Raw genomic sequence first — 13,426 nt, 5'->3', positions numbered from 1 at the left:
AGGGGGGTGCAGATACCTGTACAGTACAGGTATTCTGCAGCCACTTCCGGGATAGCTCTCTGCGGAAAGGGGTGTAGATTACGCCCCTTTCCGCAAGTGCCCGCCCCTTTCCGCAAGTGCCCCGCTGCCTGCTGGGAAATACACAGATCCCAGAGGCAGCGGGGACCGTCCTTATTGCGCAGCGCAATTCGCGCATGCGCAGTAGGGAACCAGGAAATTAAGCCGAAAGGCTCCATTTCCTGATTCCCATACCCAAGATGGCGGCGGCAGCACCTTACAGACGATCTAGAGATCGGCTTCGGGTGCCGACATCGCGGGCGCGCTGGACAGGTAAGTGTCACTATTTTAAAAGTCAGCAGCTGCAGTATTTGTAGCTGCTGGCTTTAAAAAAAAAAAAAAAAGGCGGAGTCCCGGTGGACTCCCGCTTTAATAAATAAAACTTAAAAAAATTAAAAATAAACCCCCATTTGTCTCTATACCATAGGAGGACGGAAACAACGTCAAAACAACACTTCCGCCCCATACCTCTTAACCACTTACAGACCGGACTATTTTGCTGGTCAAAGACCAGACCACTTTTTGCGATTCGGCACTGCGTCGCTTTAACTGACAATTGCACGGTTGTGCGACATGGCTCCCAAACAAAACTGACGTCCTTTTTTTCCCCACAAATAGAGCTTTCTTTTGGTGGTATTTGATCACCCCTGCGATTTTTATTTTTTCCGCTATAAACAAAACTAGAGCGACAATTTTGTAAAAAAAAATGCATTATTTTTTACTTTTTGTTATAATAAATATCCCCCAAAAATATATAAAAAAACATTTTTTTCCCTCAGTTTAGGCCGATACGTATTCTTCTACAAATTTTTGGTAAAAAATTAAATAAAAATCGCAATAAGCGATTGATTGGTTTGCGCAAAAGTTATAGCGTTTACAAAATAGGGATAGTTTTATGGCATTTTTATTAATCATTTTTTATTGTTTTTCTTACTAGTAATAGCGGCGATCAGCCGGCAATCACATGGAGCAGAGATCAGCGTCACTAGTTGCTAGGCAGAATGGAGAAATGCTGTTTACAACGGCATTTCTCCATTCAGCCGTCCCGTGAGACGATCGCGGGTATGCCCGCGGCGATAGAGTCAGCGGGACCCGCGACAGGACTTACGGGGGCTACGACCGGCACGCGCAGGGCGGTACAGAAGGTTGGATGTACCTGTACGCCAATATGCCTGCCCGTGCCATTCTGCTGACGTATATCGGCGTGCGCTGGTCGGGAACCGGTTAAATTGTACTTTTTTTTACTTTTTTATTGCATTTAAAGCGGAGGTCCACCCTAAAGTGGACCTTCCGCTCATTGGAACCCTCCCCCCCTCCGGCGCCACAATTGGCACGTTTCAGGGGGGAGGGGGGTGCAGGTACCTGTACAGTACAGGTATCTGCACCCACTTCCGGCATAGATTCTGCAGAAGGTACGCCCCTTTCCAAAGGTCCCCCGCTGCCTGCTGTGGAACACACGGATCCCAGAGACAGCGGGGACCATCCTTATTGCGCAGCGCGACTCGCGCATGCGCAGTAGGGAACCAGGAAATGAAGCCGAAAGGCTCCACTTCCTGATTCCCATACCCAAGATGGCGGCGGCAGCACCCGAGAGACGATCGGGCGCGCTAGGCGGGTAAGTGTAAAAAACAAAACAAACAAAAACGGCGGACTCCTGCTTTAAGCCCAAATATGGCATCTGAGGACTTTTTGACCCCAGATCTCATATTTAAGAGGACCTGTCATGCTTTTTTCTATTACAAGGGATGTTTACATTCCTTGTAATAGGAATGAAAGTGATCCATTTTTTTTTTAAGTGTAAAAATAAATAAAATCAAGTAAAATAAATAAGAAAAAAAAAAAAAACATTTTTTTTTAAAACACCCCGTCCCGACGAGTTTGCGCACAGAAGCGAACACATACGTGAGTAGCGCCTGCATATGAAAATGGAGGTCAAACCACACATGTGAGGTATCGTCGCGATCGGTAGAGCGAGAGCAATAATTCTAGCCCTAGACCTCCTCTGTAACGTAAAACATGCAACCAAATTTTGAAGAATGACACGTTGGGTATCAATTTACTTGGCGTAAGATTATCTTTCACTATTATCTTCCATAAAAAAATTGGGCTAATTTTACTGCTGTCTTATTTTTTTATTCAAAAAAGTGCATTTTTTACAAAATAAGTGCGCTTGTAAGACCGCTGTAAGACCGCTGCGCAAATAGGGTGTGAAAAAAGTATTACAATGACCGCCATTTTATTCTCTAGGGTGTTAGAACAAAATATATATATATATATATATATATATATATATATAATGTTTGGGGGTTCTAAGTAATTTTCTAGCAAAAAAAAAAAAATACTATTTTAAACATGTAAACACCAAATCTGAAAAAGAGGCCTGGTCCTTAAGTGGTTAAAAAAAGAAGTTGGCTGTGCATTTCTCTGCAAAATGTGAAGAATTTTATACAGGACAGTCAACAGAAGAAAGTGTAGAAGTCTTGTCATTTGGAAGCTCAACCAGCCAAAAGTAAAAGGCGTAGCACATTGCCTTAAACTAGACAAAAATACCTATGACAAGTAGATCTTGTGGGTGTGAGAGCAATTTATAGAGATAAGATAATTTTTTAAGGCTCTATGCTCTAGCTATAACATCATCCACTCTAAGCAGCCCAATACACACTCTGTTTAATCATTAAAATTTCCTGAAATGATCACTAAACTTAAACAGATTTTTCACAGGGAGGGACAGCAGGCCCAGATCATACACAACAATAGAAATACCGTATATACTCGAGTATAGGCCGACCCGAATATAAGCCGAGGCCCCCAATTTACCCCCCAAAAAACTGGCAAACTTATTGACTCGTGTATAAGCCGAGGGTGAGACATGCCTGTCCATCCCTGTGTGTGTGTCCGTCCATCCCTGTGTGTCCGTCCATCCCTGTGTGTCCGTCCATCCCTGTGTGTCCGTCCATCCCTGTGTGTCCGTCCATCCATCCCTGTGTGTGTGTGTGTCCATCCATCCATCCATCCCTGTGTGTGTGTGTCTCCATCCATCCATCCCTGTGTGTGTGTGTCTCCATCCATGTGTGTGTGTGTGTGTGTGTGTGTGTGTGTGTGTGTGTGTGTGTGTGTGTGTGTGTGTGTGTGTGTGTGTGTGTGTGTGTGTGTGTGTGTGTGTGTGTCCAGCCTACCTGTGTCCCGAGCCTTTGTCCCGAGCCTCCGTCCCGTGCCTTGCCTCCTTGCCTCCGTCCCGTGCCGTGCCTTGCCGCCGTGCCTTGCCTCCGTCCCGTGTCGTGCCTTGCCTTGCCTCCGTCCCGTCCCGTGCCGTGCCTTGCCTTGCCTTGCCTCCGTCCCGTGCCCTGTTCGTCGGCGCCTCGGCGGCCATTGTAAAATTCAAAAGCCTCCGCCTTCGCCTGTGATAGGCGGAACACTGAATTTCCCAGCAGCCTGTGTTCCGCCTATCACGGACATCGTATCATCCTCGTCCGTAGTACGAGGATGATACGATGTCCGTGATAGGCGGAACACAGGCTGCTGGGAAATTCAGTGTTCCGCCTATCACAGGCGAAGGCGGAGCCGGAGGCGCGGCTTTTGAATGATAGAATGGCCGCTGTCTGTCTGCTCGACACGCTGATCGAGCGGGCAGACAGCGATGACTCGAGTATAAGCCGAGGGGGGCACTTTCAGCCTCAAAAAAGAGGCTGAAAATCTCGGCTTATACTCGAGTATATACGGTATGTGTAGTCTAGAAAGCTTAACAATCAGCAGATAAAGATACTCCAAACACCTGGTGTTAGTGCTTTAATCATCCCGGCACCATGGTTGTTATGGTGTCAGGATGATTGAAGCGCATTATTTCTATTATTACATTGTAATATAAAACGTAATCATTGAACTCACTATAATACAGAATCAGTGGGAGTTTGAGCGTGTCACCTGCCATGTCGCCTGCCACCAAATGCCATCAGGTGCCCCCAGTGGAGCCCCTCCTCACATCAGGTGCCCCCAGCGGAGCTCCTACTCGCATCAGGTGCCCCCAGCGGAGCTCCTCCTCGCATCAGGTGCCCCCAGCGGAGCTCCTCCTCGCATCAGGTGCCCCCAGCGGAGCTCCTCCTCGCATCAGGTGTCCCCAGCGGAGCCCCTACTCGCATCAGGTGCCCCCAGCGGAGCCCCTCCTTGCATCAGTGTCCCCACTCCAGTGGAGCCCCTCCTTGCATCAGTGTCCCCACTCCAGTGGAGCCCCTCCTCGCATCAGTGTCCCCACTCCAGTGGAGCCCCTCCTTACATTAGTGTCCCTGCAGCACAGCCCTCCTTCATGTCGCATCTGTCTCTCCCCTTCAGCTGCAGGTACTTCCTGTCTTTCTCCGTGTGTTCAGTGGAGAGTGGAGAGGGAAGGGGGGTGGGGATTAGTGGCGCTCCCTATGGACGGGCCGCCCCTGGTTAGAAACTATAGAAAAGGGTTGGGTTTGGCCTTCTCACGGCCTTGGTTCTTTTCACCTTCTTTTTTTCTTCCTGCTTTTTCTTGGTAACAAAAACCCCACAATATAGGTCGTGATTCAACATAATCCCTCCGCAAACTCTACACATCTTCTTTGGGATGGGAGGGTGGCCCGATTCAGCTTTTGAGTATCCTACATGCAGGCTTGGAGCATGCTCATTGTATCCTGATAGTTACTGCTAATCTGTTTTAAAAATTGATCCAGGGAAACCTATGATATTTACTGTCAGTGTCTTATCTGCATGTTGACCTTGCTTATAGCTTCCTCTTGCATCGTGAGAATATATATTTCTTACTTGCTGAAAGACCACTTCCTTTGTTATAGTTATTAAAACTTTAATAAAAATATTGAAACAAAAACTATAGAAAAGGCTTTTTCAATCATTTTACCAGTATACTAAATTCAAATCATTGTCCTCTGCACAGCCGCACTGAGTAAAGTTACTTTCAATGATAAGGCAAGTTAAGCCCCCTAGAAATTTACCTGCAGCCCCGTATTTATGGTGCTGCCCCAGACACCGGTATTAGATGCTTCTTTGTCTCGGTGCTTAGTCAGACATGATCAGCTTATGACTTGGAACATGAGTGTCCTTTTACTTGCCCTATGGCTCTGTATTATGTGCCTGGGAACATGCCCTTCCACTATGCAAAGGGTCAGTGACTGTCGCATCACAGAAAAACACAAAATCACTTTGCCTTCTATTTACAAACCTTTAAGTTCTCCAGCAGTAGCTGAGGCGGCTTCCAGATTTCTTGAAATAATAGCCACTTTATAGTCTTTTTGAACAAGTAGCTTGGCAATGGCTTTTCCAATCCCTCTGGATCCTCCAAAGACAGCACACACTTTACTCATCTAGAATACACAACAAAATATAAAAAAAAAAAATAATAATTTATGTAACAATGATTTGTTTTCTGTAACCATCAAGATCCATGAAGGTAATTTACAGTTAATTTATTCAGTCTTATCAGAAAATTACTATATGAACATTCAGCCCTTAGGTTATACTGGCTGCCGTGATCCTGGTTTTAAAATTTTCAGCTAGCGACTGTCTTTCATGTAAAAGTGATCCGAGTGGCTCTAAAGCCACCCGATCACTTTTACTGGGCACTGAAGGGCCCCATCCCCCTTCTACCACCAATCCTGGGCTCACCTGGGCTACCTGTGCTACTCTCTGACTGCTACATGCAGTCAGAGAACAGGGAGGAACATCTGTTCTTTCCCTTCCTCTGATGAATGAAGCCAGAAGTAACATGTGTTACATAATTTCCCGTTTTGGTTCTTTGTTTACTGGCTCAGGCATGTTCGCAACTCCACGTGTCCGCACCCGACAGGAAGCTGACACTGCGCAGCCCTAATCACAGGTAGTAAGACATATCCCGATCTGTGCACAGAAATGTCTCACTGCCTGTGATTAGCGCCGTGCAGTGTCAGCTTCCTGGCGGGCGCGAGTTGCGAACACGCCTGAGCCCATCCTTACTGGTCAATATAGGCCAGTGAAGTAGCCAATCAAACCAATCTCTGCTTGATCAGCTGCTTTTGAGGGCAGAGGAGAGATCAGGGTTCTAAAAGAACCCAGGTCTCTTCATAAAGAGGACTTTTCACTTCCCAGCTGTCATAAGGACTGTTGTTCATTGCTTGTGATAGCAATAACGTTAAATAAAAAAAAATGAAAAGACAAAGTGTAAAAAATAAATACATTTAAAAAAAAAATTCAAGTAGCCCTGTTTGCCCATGCTCTTGTGCAAATTTGAACATGCATGTAGGTCATGAATGCATATTAACAAATACACACACCCACACAGGTTGAACTGGATGGACTGGTGTCTGCATTCAACCCTTTACAACTATGTAACTATGTTTATGAAAATAGTCATTGTATCATTCTTGTGAGGTATCACCGCTAGCATCACCATGGGAGCAATATCTATAGCACCAGGGCTTATGTTTAACTCTAAACGGGTAAACTGTAACCGCTTTTAAAGTGAGACCTATAGAAATTTTTAGGCCCTATAATTTGTCACCTGTGTGAAATTTTAAATCTTGACATGCTTGCTATCCATTTACTCGACACAGCATAATTTTTTATATCTGTAATAAGTAGCAAAATAGTGTAGTGCCAAAAACAATGCAATATTCTCCCCCGGGATCAATGCTTGAGCTAAACAATATGATACATCCCAAAGACCCATATTTACATTATCTTGTGTAAGACAAATACAAATACACTAACATAAATATCTTGTGGTCCAATTATAAATCATCTCATGTACCCATACAGTGTTGAACTGACATCTGTGTACACATGTACTGTACATGCAATTCCGCAATAGCTACCAAGCTGATAGTATCCCTAAGCGGTGCTGCGGGCCCACCCAGCATAATGACGTCGATGGACCACGTGGCTGAAGAATTCCCAGCCCTGTAGCGACAAGTATACAAGGAGCGTGTATATGTGCGGCTGTAGGGAATGCCTCAACCCCTAATGCCACGTACACACGACTGGTTTTCCCATCTGAATAAACTCTGAAGGTTTTCCGATGGAGTTCAGCTGAAACCGTCGTGCGTGCACAGGATCACATTAAAGTCCAATTGGTAACGCGGTGACGTACAAGTACAACGGTACTAGGAAAAAAAAAAGAAGTTCAATAGCCAGTAGCCAATAGCTTCCGTCTCATAGTTGCTTCAGAGCATGCGGCGTCTTTGCTCCGTTGGAACAGCATACAGACGAGCGGTTTTCCTGCTAGGAATTGGTTCCATTGGAAATATTTAAAACATGTTCTATTTCTAGGTCCATCAGAATTTTCAAAGTAAAAAGTCAGATAGGGCATACACACGATCGGAATATATATGATGAAAAGCTCCCGTGTGATTTTTTCTGTCAGACATTCTGCTCGTGTGTACGCGGCATTAGGATTGGCCCAGTACAATGAGTATTTGGGCACTTGGGAGGAGCATTGCACTATTTTGTTGTTTATTGTTATTCATGTATTTATTAAACTGAGCATCAGAACGGGGAAGAAAGGGTTGGTCTTTGTATTTCAAAAACTGCTGATCTACTGAGATATTCACGCACAACCATCTCTAAGGTTTACAGAGAATGGTCCGAAAAAGAGAAAATATCCACTAAACGGCAGTTGCGTGGAAGAAAATGCCTTGTTGATATCAGAGGTCAGAGGAGAATGGGCAGACTGGTTGGATAAGATAGAAAGGCAACAGTAACTCAAAGAACCACTCCTTATAACCAAAGTATGCAGAATACCATCTCTGAATGCACAACACATTGAACCTTGAAGCAGATGGGCTACAGCAGCAGAAGACCACACTGGGTGCCACTCCTGTCAGCTAAGAACAGGAAACTGAGGCTAAAATTCGCACAGGCCCCCAAAATTGGACACCAGAAGATTGGGAAAATGTTGCCTGGTCTTATGGGCCTTGATTTCAGCTGCAACATTCAGATGGTATGGTCAGAATTTGGCTCAAACAATATGAAAGCATTGGATCCATCCTGCCTTGTATCAACAGTTCAGGCTGGTGGTGTAATGGTGTGGGTGATATTTTCTTGGCACACTTTGGGTCACTTAGCACCAATTGAGCAATGTTTAACCACTTGCTGCCCTCCCACCATAAAATGACAGAGAGACAGTGCGGCTCTTATCCTGGGTGGACGTCATATGCGTCGCGGCTCTTTAACCATGTGATTAGCTGTGTCCAATCACAGCTGGTCACATATAAAGCAGGAAGTTCCGTAAATCAGCTCTCCTTGCCTCACACTGACAAGAGTGTGAGGCGAGGAGAGCTGATCAGCGGCATCTCCTCGCAGGGGAGAACAGGGAAGGTAATCAGGACACTGATAATCAGTGCTCTGATTACACGAAAGATGCAGTAGTGCCAATGAGTGCCACCAGTGTCCATAAATTCCACCAATCAGTGCCCATAAGTGACACAAATCAATGCCTATAACTGGTGTCAGTCAGTACCTGCTCATCAGTTCTGCCTATCAAGTCCCATCAATGCCGCCTATCCATGCCCACCAGTGCAGCATAATAATGCCACCTATTAGTACGGCATACTAGTGCTGCCCCATCAGTGCCGCCTCATACAAAATTTTCTGACAGAAACTAAGAAAACATTTTTTTTCCTTCAGTTATCAGTCTTTTTTTTTTTTTTTTAAGCAGAAAAAAAAAAAAAAGCAGTGATTAACCGCCGCTTTCTGACCAGCCGCCATCATTATACTGTGGCAGGTCGGCACGATCCCACGAGCCGTCGTAGCTATACGTCAGCTCCTTTAAGCGGGATTGCAGGAGCGTGCCCGCTGCACTGCGGGGATGCTGATGCTCGTGGCCGATGGTCGCGATGACCTCCTGCCACGAGGGATCGCGGGCACGAGAGGCAGAACAAGGACGTGTGTGTAAACACACAAATCGCTGTTCTGAAAGGAGAGACAGATCAGGAGTTACTAATAGCTAGGAACCACGATCCGTCATTTCCTCTAGGTCAGTCCCCTCCCCCACAGTTAGAGACACAAACCGGGAACACAGTTAACCCCTTCCCTGCCAGTGAAATTTTTACAGTAATCAGCACATTTTTATAGCACTGATCGCTGTATAAATACCAATCGTCCCAAAAACGTGTCAAAATTGTCCACCATAATGTCACATGATGTCCTGATTAAAATCGCAGATCGCCACCATTACTAGTAAAAAAAAGAAAAGAAAAAAGAAAAAGCTTTAAATCTATCCCCTATTTGGTAGACACTATAACTTTTGCCCAAACCAATCAATATACACTTATTGCGATTTTTTTTACCAAAAATTTGTAGAATACATATTGGCCTAAACTGAAAAAAAATTGGCTTTTTTTTTTTAAATGGGGATATTATATCAAAATGTACAAAATATTGTGTTTTTTTCAAAATTGTCGCTATCTTTTTGTTTACAGTGCAAAAAATAAAAAAAACACAAAGGTAATCAAATGCCACCAAAAGAAAGCTCTATTTGTTCGGAAAAAAGGACGTCAATTTTGTTTGGGTACAGCATCGCACGCCCGCGCGATTGTCAGTTAAAGTGACACAGTGCCGAATCGCAAAAAATTACCTGGTCATTCAGCAACCAAATCTTCTGGGCTGAAGTAGTTAAATACCACCAAAAGAAAGTTCTATTTGTGTGAAGAAAATGTCATATGGATGCAGTGTAGCATGACCGCGCAATTGTCAAAGTGTGACAGTGATGAAAGCTGAAAATTGGCCTGGGCAGGAAGGAGGTGAAAGTGCCCTGTAGTGAAGTGGTTAAATACCACGGCCTACCCGAATATTGTTGCTGACCATGTCCTTCCCTTTGTGACTAAACCATGTACCCATCTTCTGATGGCTTCTTCCATGTCACAAATCATCTCACCATTGATTCCTTGAACATAACAATGAGGTCACTGTATTTCAGTGGCCTCCACAGTCACCAGATCTCTATTCAATAGAGCACCTTTGGGATGTGGTGGAATGGGAGATTCACATTATGGATCTGCAGCAACTGCGTGATGCCATCATGTCACTATGGACCAAAATCTCAGAGGAATGTTTCCAACATCTTGTTGAATTATGCCACAAAGAATGAAGTTCTGAAGGCAAAAGGGGGTCCAAGACGGTACTAACAAGGTGTAATAATAAAGTGTGTGGTGTGTATTGCACAGTGCTCTCATTTATAGCCATTCCCTTTACAGAGCAGATCATAATCAACACAACTTCAAGTCTTATATAATAGTGCAAGCACTCCTCTCCACCCAAGTCCCACAATGCATCAGTACTGGTCACCAGTGCTTCCTACAGCTTCACTCCTGTCCTTACACTGGACGCAACCTACACCTCGCCATACATCAATATTGGATGTCAGACTCAGCGGAAGTTCCTGCAGCTATATTGTACAGAGTGGAGGTCACAGTTCTGTTACTGCTGCTCCCTCCATTGCCTTTGTAGAGGAATCATAAACCATGACAGTACCACTCTGCAGGGCTGCCTTCCAGTCTGTCCTTCGTGTACAAACCAGCCCCACGCCTCTTCCTGTGTTCCAAGCCTCGCTCTGGCTCCTGGTGATCTCACAGCTCACGTGACTGCATTTTCTTCTGTATAGAGCGCTCGTCCTCGTGTGGTGAAATGACACAGTCTATTCTGTGAACTGCACTCACCTCTCTGTGCTATTAAAGAGGGAGTCCAGCGAAATTGTATTTATTTTTTTAAAGTCAGCAGCTACAATAAACTGCAGCTGCTGACTTTTAATAAATGGGCACTTACCTTTCCTGGAGTCCAGCAATGTCGGCAGCCGAGGCCGAGCAGTCGCTTGGCTCTCGGCTGCCGGTGTCCTATCATATAAGGTCCCCCATCCGATAGTGTCCGCTGTATACTGCGCATGCGTAGTACACAGCAACACAGATTCCAAAACTTGCCAAGGATGGACGGCGCCTGCGCCGTGAGTCCAGGTTCTATCCCCACCTAGGGTTGCCACTTTTTCTTCAAGCCAAACCCGAACACTTTAGTGGTGCACAGCAAAAAAAATTTGGGGGGGATTATGTAAAGGATTGCAAAAGACCTAGGACACCTTTTGGCGCTCCAAGGAGAATAGTAATGTGGCTTGCATAGTGCCCCCTCTCCCTCACTGTTCTGCGCTGCATTACTGCCTTAATATTGTGTCCAGGTTTCAAGTGAACTGAAACCCGGACACATGATTCAAAACCCGAACTGTCCAGGTGAATCCTGGACAGGTGGCAACCCTATCCCCACCATCTAAGTGGACATAGAGTAGGAATATAAAAGAGCCGAGCGCAGCGAGGCCGAGCCCGAAGCCTGGCGAGCAAAGCTCGCCCGCGAGGGGCCCTCTAATATTCACAACCCTATGTCCGCTTGGATGGTGGGGCTACCACCTCCACTCACGGCGCAGGCGCCGTTCAGCTTCGGGGATTTTCCGAAGCTTCGTCTGCGGGGCGGACACTATATGATGGCAGGACACTATCTGCCAGAACACCGGTGCCATTCTCGGTGAGGGAATCAGGAAGTGAAGCATTGCAGCTTCACTTCCCGGTTCCCTACTGCGCATGCGCGAGCCGCGCAGTGCAATGGGAATGGTCCCTGCTGTCTCTGGGACCCGTGTGTGTCCCAGCAGTCAGCGCGACAGGAAAGAAAGAGGCATATGCCCGAAAGTGGGTGCAAATACAGACAGGTATCTGACAACCCCCTCCCCCCTGAAAGGTGCCAAATGTGACACCGGAGGGGGGAGGGTTCCGAAAAGCGGAGGTTCAATTTTTGTGTGAACCTCAGCTTTAAGAAGTCTAGGCAAGCTGTGAGCCAGTAGCTGTGCTACAACTACAAGCCCCAGGGCAGGCACAGCATGGCTCACACCGTCAGTCGCTGGTGCGGCACTGGCTAGGGCCTTAAAACCAGATACACACAGCTTACATACGCCTCCATCGTTAGAGCGAAAGCAATAATTCTAGCGCTAGACCTCCTGTGTAACTCTAAACAAGTAACCTGTAATAAATGTTAAAATGTCACCTATGGAGATTTATAAGCACTGAAGTTTGGCGCTATTCTATAAGTGCAATTTTCACCACTTGCCTACCAGGCACTTACACCCCCTTACTGCCCAGGCCATTTTTCAGCTTTCAGCGCTGTCGCACGTTGAATGACAATTGCGTGGTCATGCTACACTGTACCCAAACAAATAGAGCTTTCTTTTGGCTGTATTTAACTACTTCTGGACCAGCCGCCGCAGTTATACTGTGGCAGTTTGGCTCCCCTGCGTGAAACCACGTATCTGTACGTCGGCTTGAGGAGTCCGGATAGCAGGCGCGGGGGTGCCGACGCTCGTGGCCGACGGTCGCGATGACCACCGGCCACGAGCAATCGTGTGCAATCGTGTAAACACACACTTCCCTTTTCTGTTAGGAGTGACAAATTGTGCGTTCCTATTAGCTAGGAACCACGATCCGTCACTTCCTCTAGTCAGTCTCCTCCCCCTTCAGTTAGAATCACCTCCCAGGGAACACAGGTAAACCCTTCACCGCCCCCTAGTGTCAACCCCTTCACTGCCAGTGACATTTTACAGTAATCAATGCATTTTAAAATCGCTCTGATCACTGTATTAATGACAATGGTCCCATAAAATGTGTCAAAATTGTCCGATGTGTCCGCCATAATGTTGCAGCCATTACTAGTAAAAAAAAAAAAAAATTATAAAAATGCTATGACTCTATCCCCTATTTTGTAGACACTATAACTTTTGCACGAATCAATCAATTTACACTTATTGTGGTTTTTTTTTACCAAAAATAAGTATCAGAATACATATTGGCCTAAACTGAGAAAAAAAAAAAGAGCTTTTTTTTTTAAAAAGAAAAACAAGGATATTTATTATAGCAAAAAGTACAAAATATTGTTTTTTTTTTTTTTTTTTTCAAATTTGTTGCTCTTTTTTTGTTTATAGCACAAAAAATAAAAACCGCAGAGGCGATCAAATACCACCAAAAGAAAGCTCTATTTGTGGGAAAAAAAGGACGTCAATTATTTTTGGGTGCCATGTCGCACGACCGCGCAATTGTCAGTTAAAGCGTCGCAGTGCCGAATCACAAGAAGTGCTCTATTCTGGAAGGGGGTAAAATCTTCCTGGGCTGAAGTGGTTAATCACTGCTGGGTTTTTTATTTTCTACAAAAAAAAAAAAGACCAACAATTTTGAAGAATAATTTTTTATTTTTACTTAGTTTCTGTCAGAAAATTTTGTAACGAAGTAATTTTTCTCCTTCACCGATGTGCACTGATGAGGCGGCACTGATAGGCTGAACTGGTGGGCTTTGATAAGGTGGTACTTATGGGCACTGATTAGGTGGCACTGATATGTTGCAC

At 45.3% G+C, this 13,426-nt stretch overlaps 1 protein-coding gene across 1 annotated transcript in view; it reads right to left on the bottom strand.

Moving 5' to 3' along the window:
- Positions 1-10,649, bottom strand: part of CBR4 (carbonyl reductase 4) — a 75,049-nt gene extending 64,400 nt beyond the window's left edge. Inside the window, exons 1-2 of the mRNA XM_077477175.1 lie at positions 10,534-10,649; positions 5,252-5,393 (exon numbers count right to left, since the gene is read on the bottom strand). Coding sequence (XP_077333301.1) covers positions 5,252-5,393 — 142 coding nt within the window. The 5' untranslated portion in view covers positions 10,534-10,649. The remainder of the gene's footprint in view (positions 1-5,251; positions 5,394-10,533) is intronic.
- Between the last annotated feature and the right edge of the window lie 2,777 nt (positions 10,650-13,426).

The sequence above is a fragment of the Lithobates pipiens genome, unplaced genomic scaffold (genome assembly GCF_037356315.1).
Source record: "Lithobates pipiens isolate NorthernLeopardFrog02 unplaced genomic scaffold, aLitPip1_a1.2 Scaffold_13, whole genome shotgun sequence".
Lineage (NCBI taxonomy): Eukaryota > Metazoa > Chordata > Amphibia > Anura > Ranidae > Lithobates > Lithobates pipiens.
The sequence above is the reverse complement of the archived record's forward strand: the minus strand, read 5'-3'. Positions and strand labels throughout refer to the sequence as shown.